The following is a 22,615-nucleotide window of genomic DNA, read 5'->3' on the forward strand; positions in this document are numbered from 1 at the left end:
AGAGCGTGCGGCAGCAGCAGAGGCAGAGCGTGCTGCGGCAGCAGAGAGAGAGCATGCGGCAGCAGAGAGAGAGCGTGAGAGAGAGAGAGAGCATGCGGCAGCAGCAGAGGCAGCAGCAGAAGCTGAACACGTCAGAGAGCATGAGTTGCGAATGTTGACTGAACGACCGCGGGCAGAGGGGTCTGCTGCAAGAGTCCCGGAAACTGTTCATGTTCGTTTGCCGGACTGGACGGGAGACACGAAGCCAGAAGCGTATCTGGAGATGGCGGAGAAGTTGTTGGCTGCCGGTGGCATTGATGAGAGCTTGTGGGTCGGCCATCTTGTGAGCCATCTATCTGAGAGGGCGAGGGAGGTCTATGCGAGGATGGCAACCGAGGACGCAAACAAATACAGGGCATTGAAGGCCGAGATTTTGAACGCCTATGCGGTGTCCGCATGTATTTATAGGAGAAATTTTTTCAGCTGGACTCGTGAGTCCAGTCAAACCTATGAGGAACATTCGCGGGCCTTGTTGGAACAGCTGCAGAGATGGTTCAAGGGGAGCAAGGTTGAGTTACCTCAAGCGGTTGCGGAACTCCTGGTGCGTTACCGTATCGATCAACAGCTTCCGCCTGACTTAGCATTGTTTCTTGTCGACAAAGACACTGTTTCCTTGGCAGACTGCGTCAACCTTATTGATAAACATGTTTTGGCGTGCAAAATGCTGCAAGTCACGCAGTCGCGTCGTAAGACGGAGGAGTCTGCGATCAAGCCCGCCCCCCCGTCTGCCCGGCGGCTGGATCGAGGGGAGGGGTTCTCCGATGCCCTCCACTGGTGGCGGTTGCGAGCCGCAGACCAGGGCAGGGCCCTGGTGCGATTTCTGCAAACGCGTGGGGCACGGTGAAAACCGCTGCTTCTCTAATCCCGCTAGTCCGGCCTACCGAGGCAACCCTCCTGTTAAGTCGGAGGGAGATCAGTGGAGCTCATCCGCCGGGCCCTCGCACACGACGGTGGCATCGGTGACCGAGGTCACTGCCACCGAGGCTAATTCCATTCATCCACTGTACCAGGATTATTCAGGGACAGCCTTAGTGGGTGGCCCTGATTCGATGCTGAAGTTTGAGGCCCAATACCTTCGGGATACTGGGGCGACACGGTGTGTTCTCCGGGCGGGGGTAGTTCCGGCCTCTCAGATGCGTTATACCGGCGAGTATACCCTCCTTCGGGGCATTGACCGGGTTCTTGGCCGGTATCCCCTTGCCCTCCTCGAGGTCCGGAGTGACATTTTTAAGGGTCCAGTGACCTGTGTGGTGGTACCCTACTACCCGATACCCGGGGTCTCCTTGCTGATTGGCAATGATGCCATGGCCAGGGAGGAGTCATTGACTCTGACCTGTGGGGGGGTCACTAGATCCCAGAGTAAACAGGCGGAGAGAGTGGCGGAGTCAGACATATCTTCACTCTGGCCCGAGGAGCCTAGCGCCTCGACTCCAGTTCCCGACGGTGACGTTGCGTCAGCTGAAGTCCACCCGAGCCTCCCGTCAAGCCACCCTCAGGTGCCGTGCTCCTCAGGGACCGCTCCCGCCATGTCGCGATTCAGCAGGAACGCTAATGCTAAGGTATATGTGGGAAACCTGGGCAATGGAGCAGCGAAAGCCGAGCTAGGGAGGGTCTTCGAACATTACGGACCACTCCGCAACGTATGGGTTGCTCGAAACCCACCTGGATTTGCAGTTGTTGAGTTTGAAGAGCCACGAGATGCTGAAGATTCGGTCAGAGCCCTTGATGGAAGGTTAATTTGCGGATCGCGTGTGTGCGTCGAGATGTCGAATGGCATGTCGCGGCGGCCTCGTTTCAGACGCCCTTTGGTCCGCAGGCCTTTCGACCCGAACGATCGATGTTACCAGTGCGGTGAAAGGGGTCATTACGCATATGACTGTTGTTCTCGACACCGGAGGAGTACCCGCCGCTCTAGGTCTCGGCCCGTTTCCTTCCTGTCAACGCTTCCCCCAACTTGAGTTTGGCCCCCTTGCCTCTCTATTGTGCTTTGTGTGAAGTGTAACTCTTGTAGGGTAGATATTAATGTGGTGTATGGTGTTAAAATTTGTGTGTGAAAAAAAAAAAACCAAACTGGTTCATTGTTAACCTGTTAATGCCTGTTAATTGCCTGTGCGTTAATAATTGCGTTATTGTTGCGCTATTGCGTTGCGTTGTATTGTTGCGTTGTTGCGTTATTGTTGTTAATAAGTGTTAATAATTGTTAATTGCGTTAATTGCCTGTTAGCGATTACCGCCATCATCTTGCCATGTGATTTGCACCTACTACAAATACTGGTTTTAAAAACGCCGTCTATTCGACGGGGTTTTTACTTAGGGGGGGAGGACTGTGAGAAACCACCGGTGAAACCACCTGTTCTCACCCAGATTTGGTGCCCCGCCCACCGCGTGACGTGGCCTCCTTGGAGCCTCACGCGATCGGGAGGCGATTCGGCACGTGATTGGTGGAGAGTCGAGAGAGCGCGGTCGCCATCTTATGCAACGGACGCGACTCGAAGGCGCCGAGTGGGAAATAGATAAAGGGATTTCCCTTAATCTTCACGACAGCCGCGTTGGGCTGATCGTTTACCGTTCTGTATTTTACGAGTGAGTAACTCCGGAAGAGAACGAGTGATTCCCGGATCTCGTGGATTGGAACCGTGAGTCAGATATTGCCTGCGTCGTGTTGGAGCTGCTGGCCGACCGTTCCTGCAGGCCTTGTGCGGTGTATTCCACTCTGTTACCCTCCGAGTCCCGGAGATCGTCGATTGGAACCGCGAGTGATCTTGCCTGCGTCCTGTTTGGAGCTTCTGGGGCCGACAGTTCCTGCAGGCTTTGTGCAGTGTATTCCATTCTGTTACCATTTATGGTTTTTGTGATCGAGCCGATAAAGCATCGTGCCTTACCCCTAGAAGGCCGATTAAAACACAATTGTGTTTATTGAGTTCTCTCTGTCCACTCCGTGGACTACTTGAAGCCCGGACATTAACGTCCGTATTCCGTGCTGGGAACCATTTCACAGCCGGGATCGCGACAATATATATATATATATATATATATATATATATATATATATATATGTATATATATATATATATATATATATATATATATATATATATATATATATATATATATATATAGATATATATATATATATATATATATATATATATATATATATATATATATATATATATATATATATATATATATATATATATATATATATATATATATAGATATATATATATATATATATATATATATATATATATAGATATATATATATATATATATATATATATATATATATATATATATATATATATATATATATATATATATATATATATATATATATATATATATATATATATATAGCCTCCGGGGGAGGAGGCTGTTTCACAGCACCACTTGGTTGTCTGTGACGTAACGGTGAAAGGTGCGAGGAGAGCTCGGCGGGTGAAGTACCAACCGAGAATGAAGGTGTGGAGGTTGAAAGAGGTGACAGTAAGGGAGGCATGAAAAGAGAGGCTGAGTGGGGTCGAGGATGATGTAGTTGAGCTTGAAAGTGGTTGGATGTCAATGAAAGCTCCTCCTCACTCACCACATTCAAAACATCACCAAAGACCCACCTGTTCAACACTGCATTCAACATTCAACCCACAGCATTTAACCCCTGACTATCTCTTCTCCTTCTCCCTCCTTTTGCTTTAAATATTTCCCTATTGATTCTTGTCCTTTTGCAATTGTTGTTTTCATGTATTGTTATGCATTATGTTTTCCACTCTGTCAAAGCGCCTTTGGGCTTCTGGAAAAGCGCTATACAAAATAAATGAATTATTATTATTATTTATTATTAAAGCTGGTCTGTTGGGAGCCGTTGGTGAGGTATGTGGATGGACAAAAGGACCACCGAGGCACTCGGAAACATGGTGGTGGGATGATGAAGTTGGAAAGAGGATTGACGAGAAGAGGAAGAAGTTCAAGGAGTGGCAGAAGGCGAAGGGTACGGGAGCAGAAACAGCAGAGCATGAAAGCTATAAGGCAGCCAGGAAGGCTGCAAAGAAAGAGGTAGCAAAGGCGCAGGCGGCATGTAGGAAAATGATCGGAGAACGCTAGGATTCGGAAGAGGGTCAGAAAGCAGTATTCAGGATTGCAAAGCAGATAGCGAAAGAGAGGTGTGATGTGATGGGGGTGAGTTGCTTGAAGGATGAAGTGGGACAAATCGTTGTCGACCCAGATGGAATTAAAGGAAGATGGAAAAGATATATGGAAATGCTGTTGAATACAGAGAATGAATGGGATGGCAACATAGAGAGTAACCCAGTTTTAGGACCGGCAGAGAAGATAACTGAGAAGGAAGTTGAGGAAGCAATAAAAGCAATGAAGGGTAGAAAAGCGGGAGGGCCGACGGGAGTTGTGGGAGATATGTTGAAGGCAGCAGGAAGTTGGGGTGTGAAGAGAATGCCAGAGATCTGTAATCTGGTGGTGAAAGAAGGCCGCATTCCAGTGGATTGGGAACTGAGTACCCTCATCCCTCTATACAAGGGGAAAGGTGACCCTCTGAAGTGTGGCTCGTACCACGCGATAAAGTTATTGGAGCATGGAATGAAGGTATTGGAAAGGGTGTTGGAGAGGAGGATAAGGAAGAAAGTGAAGATCGACGAAATGCAGTTTGGATTCATGCCAGGAAGAGGAACGACAGACGCGCTTTTCATTGTGAGGCAGTTGCAGGAGAAGTACATGGAGAAGAGGAAGAAGTTGTTTCTTGGGTTTGTTGATCTGGAGAAAGCATTCGATCGGGTTCCACGCAAAGTATTGACATGGGCATTGAGGAAGTTAGGAGTGGAGGAATGGTTGATCAGAGTAGTGATGGCAATGTACAAAAGAGCGCGCACAGCTGTAAGGACGAAGGACGGGAACAGTGGTGAGTTTGAGGTGAAGGTGGGAGTGCATCAGGGGGCGGCACTAAGTCCACTACTATTTGTAGCTGTGATGCAGGTGCTGGCTCAGAACGTAAAGGAGGGTTTACCGTGGGAGTTGTTGTATGCAGATGATCTGGTGTTGATTGCGGAAAGTATGGATGGACTGAAGGAAAAGATGAACACGTGGAAGGAATGTATGGAGACAAAAGGTCTGAAGGTGAATATCGGAAAGACGAAGGTGATGGCAAGTGGTAAAGCATGTGGTGAGGTGGAAAGAACTGGGAAGTGGCCCTGTGCTGTGTGTAGGAAGTGTGTCGGAGTGAACTACATTCAGTGTACAATGTGCGCTGAGTGGGTTCATCAAAAATGTAGTGGTCTGAGAGGGTCATTAACCAGTGTGGCAGCTACATTCAAATGTAAGGTGTGCACAGAGGGAGCTGCAGATGGAGGAAATGTTGAGTTGGATCTTGGAGACGGCGTGAAGCTGGAAGGTGTGAAAACATTTTGCTACCTCGGAGACATGCTGAATGGAGAAGGTGGATCAGACTCGGCAACGTTTGCTCGAGTGAGATGTGCATGGAAGAAGTTTCGGGAATTGAGTGGCGTGCTGATGATGAGGGGAGTGTCGTTGAAGCTGAAGGGAAAGGTGTTTGCTGCATGTGTAAGAAGTGTTATGATTTATGGGAGCGAGACATGGGTAATGAACGTAGAGCAGCAACGAAGGTTGGAAAGGGTGGAAATGCGAATGGTTCGACGGATGTGCGGAGTATCGTTGAGAGAGAGGAAGACAAATGATGAAGTGCGAAAGATGATGGGAATAGAGCCTGTGATTGATGCTGTGAAGAGGAACAGGTTGAGATGGTTTGGTCATGTGTTGAGGAAGGATGAAAGTGACTGGTTGAGAAGAGTGATGGAAATGAATGTAGAAGGAAGTAGAAGACGGGGAAGACCGAGAAAGACTTGGCTAAAGATGGTGGAAGAAGAAATGCGGGCAAGGGGTTTAACAAGGAGAGATGCAGAAAATAGGGCAAAATTGAGAAGATTGTCATGGGGACCGCAAGGCTAACTCCCGCTCAGAATGTATTCAGACCCCTTCACTTTTTCACATTTTGTTATGTTGCAGCCTTATGCTGAAATTGTTTAAATTCATTTTTTCCCTCATCAATCTACACTCAATACCCCTTAATGACAAAGAGAAAACAGGATTTTAGAAAGTTTTGGAAATTTATTAAAAAGAAAAAACTGAAATATCACATTGACATAAGTATTCATACCCTTTACTATGACACTTGAAATTTAGCTCAGGTACCTCCCATTTCTCTTGATCATCTTTGCGATGTTTCTACACCTTGATTGGAGCCCACCTGTGGTAAATTCAATTGATTGGACAAGATTTGGAAAGGCACACACCTGTCGATATAAGGTCTCACAGCTGAAAATGCATATCAGAGCAGAAACCAAGCCATGAGGACGAAGGAACTGCCTGCAGAGCTCAGAGACAGGATTGTGTCGAGGCACAGATTTGGGGAAGCCTACAAAAAAAATCTCTGCTGCATTGAAGGTTCCCAAGAGCACAGTGGCCTCCATAATTCTTAAATGGAAGAAGTTTGCAACAACGAGGACTCTTCCTAGAGCTGGCCGCCCGGCCAAACTGAGTAATCGGGGGAGAAGGGCCTTGTTAAGAGAGGTGACCAAGAACCCGATGTTTACTCTGGCTGAGCTCCAGAGATCCTGTATGGAGATGGGAGAAACTTCCAGAAGGACAACTATCACTGCAACACTCCACCGATCTGGGCTTTATGGCAGAGTGGCCAGACGGAAGCCAAACAGTTCAATCTTGGTTTCATCAGACCACAGAATCTTGTTTCTCACAGTCTGAAAGTCCTTTAGGTGCCCAATTTAGGTGCCCTTTACGTACACATCACCCAATTAATACCACCCCTACAGCCAAGCATGATGGTGGCAGCATCATGTTATGGGGCTGCTTTTCATCAGCAGGAGCTGTCAAGCCTGTCAGATAGAAGGGACAATGGACGGTGTAAAGTGCAGGAGAATCCTTGATGAAAATCTGGTTAAATCAGCCATGATTCCAAAACTGGATAGGCGATTCACATTTCAGCAGGACAGTGATCTGAAGCACAAAGCTAAAGCCACACTGGAGTGGCTGAATAAGAAGAAAATAAATGATATTGAGTGGACCAATCAAAGTCCTGACTTGACCCCAATGGAACATTTCTGGCGAGACGTGAAGATTGCAGTCCATCAACGATGCCCATTAAACTTGGCAGAACTAGAGCAATTTTCACATGTAGAATGGACAAATATTTCACCATCTCACTGTGCAAAGCTGGTGGAGACTGACCCAAAAAGACTCGTTCCAGTCATTGCTGAAAAAGGTGCTTCCACCATGTACTGACCTAAGGGGCTGAATACTTTTCCAAACAGTGAATTTTTATTTGTGCATATTTTATAAATTTTATTATGGTTATGTTATGCCATTCGGTGTAATTTTATTATATTGTCAAGTCCGCGGCCGATGAGACCAGTCTTGGACGGATAGCCAATCGGTCTTACTCAGAGGTGGTCAAGCTGAAAATTGGCGGTACTTTTCGGCGCGCGTGGGACAAAAGGCAACGGAGCACCTTACCTGCACGGAGCCACACAGGTTTATTCCCGAAACCCACAGAATGGAGAAACACGACACACAATTGAAAATGCAACACAATGGAATTTAATGAAATAAAGCAAAGAATAAAAATGAACGGTGAGGTAAAAAATTGAACTGTTAGTAAAAAATGAACAGAATATTTCCTAATGTGAGATGTCTCCACTCAGACACGAAAACAGACAGGGGAATGATTAAATAAAATAAAAGAAAATCCCCCCTTATTGCCGGCACTCAGCTCTGGTCTCGACAAGCAATTTGGTGTGGTCGGTCGATGAGAGGACCGCGTGCTGAAGCACCCAAACAATGGGGCCAGTCAATCGCGCCAACACACCGAGCTGTGCAACAGGTAGCCAAACGTCTCCCGCTCAATCCCAGGCCAGCCAGAACATCATGGTCCCCAGCTCCCCCAAAGAGCACTGAGTCAACAACATCCCTGGCTCCACCACTGCAAGGTTCTCTGGGCCCCGAACAGTTCTCCCCACAAGCGCACATGAGAAACGCGATCGCCTGCCACGAAGCCAGCACCAGAGAGAGAGTGAGAATGATTCTTCTTCCTCCGTTCTCAAAGTCTCTCGATGACGTCACCCTGACCAATCATGCACCTCGGGGTGGGGCCTCATGGCCGCCTTGACCGCCCACCGATTCTCCGTCACTACTGGGCGGGGCTTAGTTGCCAACTATGATTCCTTTGAGGCGGGGTTTATTTGTCGATCGTAATTCTGGGGTTCAGCCCTGGGGTGGGGTTCAGCCCAATTGGGAATGTCCGGGTTTCTGTTGGCATTTATGCCGGTAGTTGTGGTTTAAGGGAGCGCTCTCTATTGTTGTTATTATAATTGTAAAGATGTGGGTTTTTATGGCCGGCTTGTTACAATTGTAAGAACATCGGGGAAATCACTGGAGGCAATCACATACTGGGAGAACTACCCTTAGACCCTACCTAATTAGCATGTCTGCACCCCCCTGTGGAGAACACATAAACAACCTTAAGCTCACATTTTTTCTACTTGCATACATCGAGATGGGCTTCCTACTCGCACGTGATCCATGCTAACACTACACAGTCCTATCTCCACTATGGTATGTCATCACTTACCCCCACAAACGTAACAATATTATGCCACAATGGCCACTATGAAGGCCTTCGTGCCTGGCGATGACATCGTGCAGCATGTGGAGATGGAATAGGGAGTGACGGAGTACAAGAGATATACACCCACAACTGGGAAATGACAAATCAGCAGGAAGGTATAAAAAAAGAGTTGGACAGATTGGGAATAGACAAAGAAGGCTCGGAGTGGCTAGGAAGAAGTCAGCTCAACTAGGATGGAGAACGAATCATTATAAATGCCCAAGACAAAGGACACTATACCAATGGCTTTAAGAAAATGGAGGACTGAATTAATCGGCCAAGTGTATGTTCGGCAAGGTAGAAACAGAAAGTACGAGCTACTTCCTACCACGATGTAAAAAAACTCATGTCAGAGCAGTTGTACACCCAAAGGCACAACAAGGTATGTGGAGTAATCCACTGGCACATTTGCAAAAGTCTCAATATTCCCGTTCCAGAAAACTCACTGAAACGTGAAACAAAATCAATCACTGAAGACAGTCACAAGGAAGTAATGCTTAAGTGTGACCTAATGGTCCCATCAAGCATGGCATAGAAAAAAAGCATTGCAACTGGGTAGAGTACTGACGTACAAAAAAGAAAAGAAGGCATTGCTCGTTGAGGTGTCAGTAACCAGCGATTTTGACCTCAACACGTAGAAATCAAGAAAATAACCAAATACCAAGATCTCAAAAATGAAATGAAAAAACCCTGGAAGTAAAAGTGCACCATAATTGTACCAGTGATTATTGAAGCAACACAGATCTTAAAGGCCATCCTTGGGAATATTACTACAAACGAACTGCAGTTGGAAGCTGTCTGGTGCTTGGTGACGATCCTCAAAAGAGCCCTTGGACCAAAACTCTGAGAACAAGAAAACTTCACAAATTTGGTCCATGAATCATGATTCCTTACTGAAATGGAGGTGGATACTTCAAGACCTGAAAGGACTCCATGCCACCTTTTGAAACCACACATATGGAGATTCCAACCAACGATGCACACACACACACACTTCACAACTTCACAACATAGCTCGTGAATCGCAATCCTTCACCGAAGCGGTGTTGGATACTTCAAGTCCTGGGAATACTCAGTTCCACCTTCTAAAACCTAACTTATTGAGATATTAATAACCAATGACACACACACATTCTCATAAACGAAACTGCTTTGTTTGTATTTTTGAAGTCGGAAACACCTTATTAATATATACTGTACATGTTTTTTGGCATTATCAATTTATAGACACAATTCAGCTGTTGCCCAGCTCTGCGTCCATTATGCTGAACTTTTTGTTTACATCTTTTTCGATAACCTGGAATTATTTGTAGCTGTTCCGCCTGTTAACATGCTTGCTGGGCCCATTCTAAGAGAGGTTTTGCCAAAGAGCTGTTTGATGGTTAAGTGGAACAGCAATGGTGTTGTCAATATGAGTGTGCTGAAATAATTACTTTATTTACTGTTGTACGAGTAAATCTGATTTATTGATTGTTATGTCATGTCCCAAGAGTTATAATTTTTTCAGTGATGTCACATTATTCTGAGATAGCTTTCATTCATTGTGAATGACAACCTATTCACCAGCTGTTTGATGCCAGCGCAAAATTCTTCTTTTCGAAAGTAACTCAACGTAGTAGATGCTGTTGTGTTGATCTCAAATGCTGATAAAAAATTTCAATTTTTTTAAATCTGGTGAATACCGTTGGTGAGGCAAATCCCTTGTGTTTTGCTTCTGTGTATGAAAATGTAAGTTCTCAGCATAGGGCCTGCCTTTTTTGTATACATAGTTGAGGCTCACGGAGGAACTAGAAGTAGTACATTGAACGGGTCAGGACACAACAGGATAAGAAGAACAGTTTTGAGAGGGGGCAAACACCAACAGCAGAGTTGAAGGCCAAGATAGAGGTAGACTTGCACAAACAATGGGTGTGGGTAGGCCTTTTCCCCTAAGACCAAATATTCTGCAGCCACCCATTATATCACAGTGATCCTATTACTCTTACTCGCAGAGAACCAGGAAGTGCCTCATACGCCACTTGGACTGACTCTCACTTGCCAACAGTGGAGTTACGTAGATAACGTAGATAACATTAACACAAAAAACACCCAAAGAAGGCCATTTCACCCTATTGTGTTCAACCTTACTCTGATTGCATTGGCATGTGTAATTTATCCATTGGCTGCCAGACACGCTTTTAAAAAATCATTTCATATTTTGATCGATTTGATTTGAATAGCAGAGATCCGATCAACATGTTTGGTTGGTTCATTGAAATGTGGATAAAAATGTAGAAATCCCAGTGATTTCAGCTGTGACGTTATATTTCTGCCATTCATGCCAGAAGCTTTTACAAATCATCCTTTTTGTATATTCTGTGATTGTATACAAACATTATTTTTGTACTTTTTGAGGACCATATTATTTTTGTACTTTTTGACACTGGTTGAGCCCTTTAGCCAAATTTCGACCTGTCTAGCCTTGGTTTGAATCCTGGCCCTGTTATAAATTGTCACCCTGGCATTTCACAGGCAAAGCGAGGCATAAATATGTGAGTCGTCCATCGGAAGGACGTTAAGCTGGAGGACCCGCCTGCCAGCGCTGGTCATTGGTGGACGTTGAAGATCCCCGAGTGACTTTAGTGAAGGGTATGTGAATTATTGCTGGCACCCTGAACAAATTACTATTCCCTGCACCTTTAAAAGAAGGCCAGGCCTAGTCAGCCAGTTTGTGAAAGAGTGGAGGAAAGTAGTGAAAGACTTCAGGCCTCGTTAAAAACTTTGGTGAAAGACATCTCTCCAGTCGACCTTACAACAACGTGTGATTGGGTTCATTACTTAGTACAGTAGTTGTAGTAGTAGCTGTAGTTGTTTGATGTGTTTAGGTTTGCTAAATGTGACTGTTTTATATATTTGTTTGCCATTTTAGGAAATTTACATTGGTTACATTTCAAAATGATTTAAGAATTTGTAACGAGTGAAACGTGTTGGAAGATTCTATTCGGTCACATTGTCTTCAGTCACCGTATACAGACCTTTGCTTATCCAACCATTTTCGCTGGTATCAGAATTTATTGGTTTGGGGAATGCTCTGGTTTACGAGGGGCTTTCAAAAGGTTATACAAATGAGGTGATCGCAATTGTTAAAGATGCGCCATTTATTTAAATTTTCATTATCTGCACTGTCCTCGTATATACAAATACGCTGAAAAATGTGCAGCTCAGGAATCGTATTTAATCAAAAAAAATGGCACACTGAGCATTAAAAGGAGAATCCTTTATTTGAGACGCCACCATAGTTGAAGGGCACACGCCAAAGTTTTGGCTACGAGGCAGAGATGCAATATTTGTGGTCATTAAGGCCAACCAATTGGAAAGCTTCCACGCCCACGCCCACCTAAACTTGAGGTCGCCCGAGGTCCAATTCACTTGCAAGGTTAAAAAGGAAGGTTCACTGGTATTCTTAAATTTCTTGCCCGTCAGGAAACCAAACTGCAAAATAGGCTCGTCAGTGTACCACAAGACCACACACACTGACAAGATACGTGACTGCACAAGTGGCCATCGTTTGTGTCACAAGATGAGCTATGCAAAAACTCTACTGGAACACACTAATTACCCTGCGATCACGAAGCGAAAAGCGGGCTTAAGCATTCAGTTGCGTACGTGTGCCGTGCCGTGCCGTGTGCCGTACGTGTCTGCATTTTAAAAATTCATTTTCTCGGCAACCCTTGGTCCGATTGACATGAAATTTTTAACCATAGGAGGGCCTCCTCCTGTATAATATTTTAATGATTATTATGACATCATAAGTCACGTGGTACAGGCGCCATCTTGGAAAAACTTCGCACCTTTTTATATCTCTGAAACCACTCCATGGAAATAATTGAGACCTGGCTCATTGTCAACTACTCCCCATGGGGAATAAGATATGTCAATGATGATGTCATCGGTGCCTTTGTAATGACGTCATAATTCGACAAATACAACACTTATCCATCTGATCATTATTTTAAAAATTTCAGCAACTGTTGGTCTGATGGACCCGAAATTTTTAACATAGGAGTGCCTCCTCCTTTAGAATGTTTTAATGATAATCATGTCATCGTAGGTCATGTGCTACAGGCGCCATCTTGGAAAAACAGAAAAACGTTGCACGTCTTTATCTCCAAAACCGCTCTATGGAAAAAATTGAAACGTGGCTCATTATAAATAACTCCATATGGGGAATAAGTGTTGTTAACGATGACGTCATTTGTGCCATAATTATGACGTCATAATTCGACAGGGACAATGCTTAGTCTGATCAGTTTGAAATTTATTGAGCATGATCTCTGCAACAATTATATTAGAGAATATAAATTTATGATGTCATCGCTCACATGATCTGGCAGCCATATTGGATCAAAAAAAAAGAAACGTTCAAAAACAGAAGAGTTGGCTCATACCAAGTTGACTGTGCAGGGTAAGTATTCCATGGACACCATCTAGTTTATATTGTGGTAGCTGGGTAGAATGGTGTAATGGCATTCAAAGAGGCAATACATATATATATATATATATATATATATATATTTATTTATATATATATATATGCAAAGTAAGAAATCAATTTATGTATTTTTATTGCCAAATTTGCCTTATACTTTTATAGTGAGGCTTGGTTTGTTGTGAGTGGCTCATTTGTAGAACATGTGATATGCCACACACAAGCAAACCATTACATGAGTATAGTTTGGATCTTGTTGAAAACATTCTTACAAATGAAAGCAACATCATGACAACAATTAACATACCGATGGCATGCGTGCTGGACAGATCTCTATTATCTCCTTGTTGGCTACAATTCTCGGTTTTGACGAGCTTGGCGCAATTAAGTCTCTCAGGACTTTGAGAGCTCTGAGGCCTCTACGGGCTTTGTCAAGATTCGAAGGCATGAGGGTAAGGCTGTGAGTGTGCAGGCCGCGGTTCGAGTATGGAGCTGTATGGAGCAAACTAACCCAACCTTCTGGCCTCCACATAATCCCCCTCTTTTGCTGTGGAACTAACACACAGGTTTGTCTCTTAGGCTCGAGTGGATCAAGAGACCCCTCGGCGTGTTGTTGCCCTGATGCGCATGCATCCTATTAGCCAGAGGGCCAGTAATTTGCTAACAGACTGGAATATGTCTTTTATCTTTTAGGTGTCTTTAGTCAGTCTTGCAGCTTATACTTTGGGCTACTCCGAACTGGGCGCCATTAAGTCTCTTAGAACACTTCGAGCACTGAGACCCCTGAGGGCATTGTCGCGGTTTGAAGGGATGAGGGTAAGAGAGTAATCTGCATGTGACTATGCATGGCAACAAACAACAGCATGTTCCCCCTTTTGTAAACAACACCATTCCTCTCTTTCACTCCCTGTGCATAACCCCCTCTAACTTCATTCCATTAAAGCTGACTGTTTTGCTGACTTATCACATGGAAGGCTTGAGGGCTGTCCTCTCTATATCCTTGGCAGATTGTTCACATGTTCATTACCCTCATTGCATCCCTTGTGACTCAGTCATGACAACAGCATGTGGCAGAGCAGCCAGGCATATTTCACAGGCAACAAGCCCAATTGGTTATTTTAAATTGTAATAGCTTCAAATGTTTGACCTTTCTAAGATGCATGTATGCATTGTTACACTGTTACAGCTTCTAAGGTAATTGCATTCTGGTGACCACATTGACAAAACAAAAAATATCACATATAAACTTGCCAAGCAATGCTTTAGATGTCATCATCATCCGTAGGATTCAGTGATTTCAAACCAATGAGTCACACCACTGTGTATTGATTCCCCCAATTCAAACTTAAATTTGACGTGAAAGCTAACATATCACGTTTTCGATAGTAATGGATTACGCAATATTATACCTATTACGTTGTATGTACGAGTTGCATCACTCTAAAAAAAAGCACCTGCAGTTGTGCGGGAGGCTGTGTACATGAAAATCCCAGACCTCGTTTCTGCTTCTGCATAAATTGCAGGCAAATACAAAAAGCAAAAGCCATAATGATAGCAATCATTGCTGCTCTGGATCACAACAGAATTCCAGGGAAACGAGAGATGTACTTCCCAAAAGACGATCCATTTGGTGCCTATGCATGATGTTACAACCAGAAACCTGCCTCACGGCCCTTCCGATCCACACAATGCAATTATTGCCAACTCTACTTTGCAAATAATTCTAAGTCAGTAATATTACAGTGCCATGATGGAATAAAATTAACACCCTTAATTATAAACAAACTTTATTTTAACAATCTGTGGTACAAACACGATTAAATGGACTACATGTGTTAGTGTCTGGTGGCATGCTTTCAGAACTTGGCCATTTGCCATCGTGGCATGGAGTTTGTGACACCATCTTCCTGCGGTCAATGTATTCCATGATGTGAAATATCTTGCTCCTGCAGTGGTAAGAGGGTGTCTTCTATCCCAGCAATTCAATTTACAGTATGGAGCGCATTTACTGCAGGAATATGGTGCCATAAGCTCGACTTCGGGAACCACCTCCACCTGGAAGAGACGGAATGGGCTGCAGTTTCTTCCCTGGACAGCACAAAGTCCTGATTCCCAACACCATCGAACACGTATCGGAACACGTATCGGAACATATGGCAAGAGCTGCAACAAAATCTACTCCACATTTGTGAAAATCTGGATCAGGCTGTCATACGCAATATCATCGATTTGATTCCTTCATGGTTTCAATCACCATACGATGCCAAAGGGAAATCATACTATCAGATACGAGTGTACTCGTACATGTCGTCAATTTCATTGTGTTCATATCATAGATTGTTAAAACAAATTTTGTTCACATTTAAGAGTGTTCATTTTTTGATATCAGGGCACTGTACATGTATATACACTTTACAAGAGTAGATTGTTGATTTTGCATTTTAGGTAAATTTATTGGGCTGACAGGATAGTCTAGATCAAGAGAGAAGTGTACTCCCCTTTAAGAAGTCTAACCTTGGTTCGAATTCTGGCCCAGCTCTAAACATCATGGTGTTTTGCAAGCAGGGTGATTCATCAATGTGCGTGCCGTGCCCCAGATGGACGTCAACATGGGTGTTCCGTGTCTGCCAGCATTAGTTGGTGGACTTAAAGATCCCATGGTGTACTTCGGCAAGAGTAGGCGAGCCATTGCCAGCACCCTAAACAAATCGCAAATTCCTGCTAAAACCCACTTAGTTGAATGTTAGGCCTGGCCAACCACTTCGTGAAAGACTTGGGACAAAACCTTTCCCTAGCCGACCTAATGAAAAGGTAGAAATATTTGTTACTGTTAATGAAAGAAAGAAAGAAAGAATGAATTGAAATAGAAGGTGTGTGATTTGATATAATTTACAAATCATGATTATTACCTTTGACCTTTACTTAGTCTTAAGCCTTTAGATAAATTGGCAATCACCTGGTGGCATATTTTCCTTTCAGTTCAAACCAGTAAATAGTTTCAAGAGCATCATCATGTGAAGTATGATTTTAAAAAATCAGAATATACAACACACTCTTCCTTACTCTTCTCCTGTACACTCAATGTGCAGGCCATCATAATCAGCCCTTTCCCATTCGTACATGTGGTATTCAGCACACAACTCAGCCATTACTGCAGCCTTTCACTTTCTCAACGAGTTTCTGAAGATGCCAACATCAATTCACTTCATTTATTACTTTAACATATTTTAAATTTCCTACTCATAACCTCATCCCTACCTCTTTCTGTCAGGCTTTGACAAAGCCAATCGTTAACTGCATTTTCACCCCACCCTGCAATCCCCTATGATCTGCATTCAACCTCTCACCTTGCTCACTTCAGAACTTCAAGCCACCCCTCCCATTCCCAGACTAAGCGCCTCACTTGCTTGTTTCACTTAGTTATGATATTATATATATATACGTATATATATATATATATATATATATATATATATATATATATATATATATATATATATATATATATATATATACAGACTTGGCATTTAATATGGAATTTTTTTTTTTTCTTGACTTGGGTTTCCTTTCTGAACTCAGTATATCAATCTGGTGAGTTTCTTTTACGCTTCGGTGATTTCTTTGTTAAAAGAACCATGTCACTGATTGTCTGTCGCAGCAAGAAGTCAATAACAGGATTATATCACAGGTGGCGTGACAAAATGTACGGACAGGTACATTTGACGATTGGCTTCACAATCGGGTATATAAGGGTTGTTGCGTTCTGTATTAGTGGAAAACAACTGCTGCACGTCTACAAAAGTTATTGCCGCTTCCTCTGGAGATGGTCCGTCAACTCGACAATGCTGTTTGTCATGGAGTGGTGGCTTTACGAAATTCCGGCATGAAACAGCGTGCTATTGCTCGGCAGTATGGCATCACTCAAGGTCAGGTGTCAAAGATCCCGAAACGAAATGCTCAGAGGGCTGTCCCTACTCCAATATTGAGGCCAGGACGTCCCCGCAGAACCACAAGGAGGGATGATCGCCAGCTGCACCGGTTAGTCTGCAATGGCCGTACCAAGTCAGCTATTCGGCTTAGGGCTGAGTGGCAGCAACTGACAAATGTGCCTGTATCCAGAAGGCTAGTCAACCAACGACTGGTTCAAGCAGGCTATCATGCCAGGCGTCCCCTGAGAAAGCCACGCCTGACAAGACAACACCACCAGCGCCGATTGCAGTGGGCCAGAGAGCACCGTCAATGGCAGCCAGGACACTGGAATCACGTGATCTTCAGTGACGAGTCTTGATTTCTGGTCTATCGTCAAGATGGCCATGTCCGAGTGTGCAGACAAGTGCATGAAGCCTACAACGAAGATTGTATAGTGCCAAGAGTCCAAGCTGGAGGTGGTGGGGTGACCGTTTGGGATGCTTTTCATGCAGGGGGCAAAACTGACCTGGTTGTTCTGAATGGAAACCTAAACCAGTTCAAGTACAGGGCCATTCTGGAAGAAACATTGCTTCCATTTGCTCGTGCAGCCTGTCGAGGAAACTTTGTCTTCCAAGATGACAATGCATGGCCTCATCGTGCTCGCATGATCCAACACTTTCTTGCTGACCGTGGTGTAGAGCATATGGAGCGGCCTGCCATGTCCCCAGATATGAATCTGATAGAGAACTTGTGGGCAGAATTAATGCGTCAAATCGACAACTTGGACCAGCAGCCTACCTCTGTGCGTGAATTGCAGCAGGCTATTGTCACTGCATGGCAAGCGATTCCTGTCCAAACCTTGGCAAATCTCGTGAACAGCATGCCTCGACGTGTATGTGCTTTCCTGAATGCTCTTGGGGGTTGCACGACGTACTGAACTGTAATTTTACTGTCCGTAATCCCAGTCGTAATTTAACTTTTGTTTTTGTTTAAAAAAAATTTGGCTAATGTGCAAAATAAAGAAATACTTCTGGAAAACGTACAGAAGTTTAACACAGTACTGTCCGTGAATTGAGTTCAATATCAGTTTACATCACTTTCAAGGATCAATTTATTTGCTTCGAAATGTCAAATGTGGTTTTTGTTTCTTTTAAAGGTCACATTAACAAAATCGAGAATAATTTCAACTTAATTCCAATGAACTTTTGGTTCTAAGTCAACTTGAAAAGTAAGTTCACCCCCACAAAAAAAATATTCCATATTAAATGCCAAGTCTTCACCCCTTGACTGCATATTAAATATTAAATTGCATATTAAATGCCAATACAGTGCCTTCAGAAAGTATTCACACCCCTTGACTTTTTCACATTTTGGTGTTACAGCCTGAATTTAAAATGGTTTAAATTGAGATTTTTTTTTCACTGATCTACAAATAATACCCCATTATGTCAAAGTGGAAATTTCTTTTTTGAAGTTTTTACAAAATAATAAAAATGGAAAAGCTGAAATGTCTTGAGTGAATTCAACCCCTTTGCTAGGACACTCCAAATTGAGCTCAGGTGCATCCATTTTCCTTTGATCATCCTTGAGATGTCTCTACAACTTGATTGGAGTCTACCTGTGGCCATTTCAATTGATTGGACATGATTTACAAAGAAACACACCTTTCTATATAAGGTCCCACAGTTGACAGTGCATGTCAGAGCAGAAACTCTACCATGAAGTCCAAGGAACTGTCCATAGAACTCCGAGATAGAATTGTGAGGAGGCATACATCTGGGGAAGGGTATTAAACAATTTCTAGAGTGTTGAAAGTTCCCAAGAGCACAGTGAGCTCCATCATTAGGAAATGGAAATAATATGGAACTACACAGCCTTTCCTTGAGCTGGCCATCTGACCAAACTGAGAAACTGGGCAAGAAGGACCTTTGTCAGGGAGCTGACCAAGAACCCAATGACCACTCTGAAAGAACTACAGAGTTGCTTGGCCAAGATGGGAGAACCTGCCAGAAGGACAACAGTCTTTGCAGTACTTCACAATCTAGGCTTAATGGGTGAGTGGCCAGACGGAAGCCACTCCTGAGAAAAGGCACATGACAGCACACCCGGAGTTTGCAAAAGGGAACGTGAAAGAGTCTGAGAACATGAGGCAAAATATTCTGTGGTCCAATGAGACGAAATATGATCTCTTTGGCCTGAATGCAAAGCGCTAAATCTGACGGAAACTGAGCACAGCTCATCACCCATCTAACACCATCCTACCGTGTAGCATGGTTGTGGCCGCATCATGGTATGGCGATGCTTTTCAGTGGCAGGGACTGGGAGACTTGTGAGGATAGAGGGAACAATGAATGGTGCCAAATACAGGCAAATCCTTGAGGAGAACCTGCTTCAGAGTGCAAGACCTTAGACTGCGACGGAGATTTACGTTCCAACAGGACAATGACCCTAAGCATACAGTGAAAGCAACACTGGAATGGCTTCAGAACAAGAACATGAAAGTCCTTGAGTCACCCAGCCAAAGCCCAGACATAAATCCCATTGAGAATCTGTGGAAAGACTTGAAGATTGCTGTTCACCGACACTCCCCATCCAACTTGACAGAGCTTGAGCAAATCTACGAGGAAGAATGGGAGAAACTCCCCAAATCCAGATGTACACAGCTGATATCGGCATATCTAAGAAGACTCAAAGCTGTAGTCACTGCCAAAGGCGCTTCTACGAAGTATTGGCTCAGGGGGTTGAATACTTATGTCAATTAGATATTTCTCTATTTAATTTTTAATTGTTTTGTAAAAGATTCGAAAAAAATATTCCACATTGTCATTATGGGGTATTATTTGTAGATCAGTGACAAAAAAATATCAATTCTTTCTGAAGAAACTTTCTGAAGGTATTGTACACTTCACTCATTACTCAGCTCAGCATTAGATCAAGCGGTCCCACAACAGGAAGTGGAGTACTCTTGCTAAGCTGGGTTTCAAATGAAAACCCAATATTCCCCAGCTTGCCTCTCCTATCTTAGCTTCAATAAATTTATGTCCTCACTTGACATATTGTTGTCCATGAAATTGGACAGTGTGCCAGCGTGATTGCATCATCCTCATTACCATACCACACACGAATTTGGGGATGGGAGCAAATATGAACTGATGCATCATAATGGAGGAATCAAGCCTTCACAATCTCACAATTTATGTATGAAAAATTACATAATCTCAGAATAACTTAGATGTCAAGCCACAAATAACACTTGACCGACTCTTGAAAGTAGAATCATCAATTTACTAAACCTTGATAATAATCCTAGAACTGCCACACACTAGCTGGCACAATGCAACATTGTCGGCAACAGTTTAGTTGGCGAAATTATTTCATAAATGTGTAATGTGCGGCTGTTTACGAGCCTCACCAACTAGTTTTTCAGGTCCATTGACGTCAATTGCAAAAGTTGAATTTGTTCAACTCTTCCGGCAAGTTAGCTATCCGTACATCATTGTGTAATGTGCGACAGTCTCCGACAATCACCGAAACTTTGAAATGTATTGACCAATTAAACTTCAGGTGTTAGTAGCTTTCTGGCCATTGTGTCATATCATCTGCAGCATTTAAAGAAAACTATTGTAGCTTTTGTGAACTTAGAATCCGAAAGAGGTATTATGAAAGATAAATATATAGTCGCCTGAACCTACCCTTTTTTCCTGTATTTAACAAACCTTTAAGGCCACAATTATTCCCACGTTCTTGTGGGGTTCCTGCTGGGCGGAAATTTTTTCCCAAGTCTATATTCTACATAAATTGTGTTATAAAAACTGCTCATGATATGTCACCTGACCTTATTTCATGATACCTTCAAATCAAACTTAATATTTCACAAACTTCACAAACTACTCCAAAGTAATAAAGCAAAAAAATGCAGATAAAATGTGAACTAGAACGGCACTCAGTAGAGAGCATACATACCTCCGCCTGGTTGGCCATATCACTCAATGGTGAAGAATCACTTTAAAAATCTAATAATAGTCATATCCGGATCCATATTCAGATCTTCACCAAAATCGAATCGATTCTTCCTTGTCACACACACAACCGGTCCACCAAATTTCGTCCAAAGCCGACCACAACTTTTTGAGATATCCCGCAATGTATAGGTTTTGGCCCTGTCTCCCAATGGTGAAGAATCACTTAAAAATTAAACAATTCTCATATCCGAATCCATATTCAGATCTTCACCAAAATCTAATCCATTTGTCCTTGTCAGACACCCAACCTCTCCACCACGTTTCGTCCAAATCTGTCCACAATTTTTTGAGATATCCTGCTATGTATCGTTTTTGGCCCGATCTCCCAATGGTGAAGAATCACTTAATAAATTCTAGTAGCTGGATCAGAATCTGGATCTTCACCAAAATCTAATCATTTCGTCGTTGTCGCATTTGCTACATCTCTGCCAAATTTCGTCCGAATCCGTCCACAACGTTTTGAGATATTTTGTTCACAGACAGACAGACAGACAGACAGACAGATGAAAAATCACTCATAGAGCGACACTTGGCAAAACAGAACAAAGTGGAATGGCACTCAGTAGAGCATCCTTTTAACCTAAAAAATAGTTGGTGGTTGAATTCAGTTAACTGATGTGTATATCCCATTCAAATTTCAAGTGAATCGTATGAAAATTGAGGATTTTAGAAATTTGAAATTGTTGTTGAATTTTGGTGTATGTTGCTCTTTTGGCCTATGGTGATCTCAAAAATAGTTGCTGGTTGAATTCAGTTTGCTGATATGTAAATCCCATTCAGATTTCAAGTTAATCGGATGAAAATTGAGGATTTTAGAAATTTACAAAAAAGTGGTTGACCTTTGGCCTACGTTGACCTTTTGGCCTACGCCGATCTCAAAAATAGTTGGTGGTTGAATTCAGTAAGCTGATATGTAAATCCTATTCAAATTTCAAGTCAATCGGATGAAAATTGAGGATTTTAGAAATTAAAAAAGGTGGTTGACCTTTGGCCTACATTGACCTTTTGGCCCAAGCTGATCTCAAAAATAGTTGGTGGTTGAATTCAGTAAGCCGATATGTAAATCCTATTCAAATTTCAAGTCAATCGGATGAAAATTGAGGATTTTAGAAATTTGAAAAAAAGTGGTTGACCTTTGGCCTATGTTGACCTTTTGACCCCAAAAATATATAGGATTTCGTCGGACAAAGAACTCTACCATTTGGTAAAGTTTCGTGAAGATCAGTTTAAAATTGTGACCTGTAGGCAAGTATAAGTGAGCGGACAGACAAACACACACACACACACACACACACACACACACACACACACACACACACAAACTGGAGTGATCAACATACTTGCAAAAAAATTTTTTTGTTTTTGCCAAGTAACAAACAAACAGGAAGACGTCATGCGGAGCACGATACTTGCAAAATCCGCCCCCCACCACCAAGAAAAAAAATTCCATTGATACAGCAAATTGTCCCTTTC

At 43.2% G+C, this 22,615-nt stretch overlaps 1 protein-coding gene across 1 annotated transcript in view; it reads left to right on the forward strand.

The window, feature by feature from the left end:
• LOC137417442 (sodium channel protein type 1 subunit alpha) overlaps nt 1-22,615 on the forward strand; it is a 269,938-nt gene that overhangs the window by 221,635 nt on the left and 25,688 nt on the right. The window contains 1 exon segment of the mRNA XM_078782028.1: nt 13,905-14,027. Within this exon segment, the coding sequence (XP_078638154.1) occupies nt 13,905-14,027 (123 nt within the window).

The sequence above is a fragment of the Myxine glutinosa genome, chromosome 7 (genome assembly GCF_964187855.1).
Source record: "Myxine glutinosa chromosome 7, kmMyxGlut1.1, whole genome shotgun sequence".
In the NCBI taxonomy this organism is placed as follows: domain Eukaryota; kingdom Metazoa; phylum Chordata; class Myxini; order Myxiniformes; family Myxinidae; genus Myxine; species Myxine glutinosa.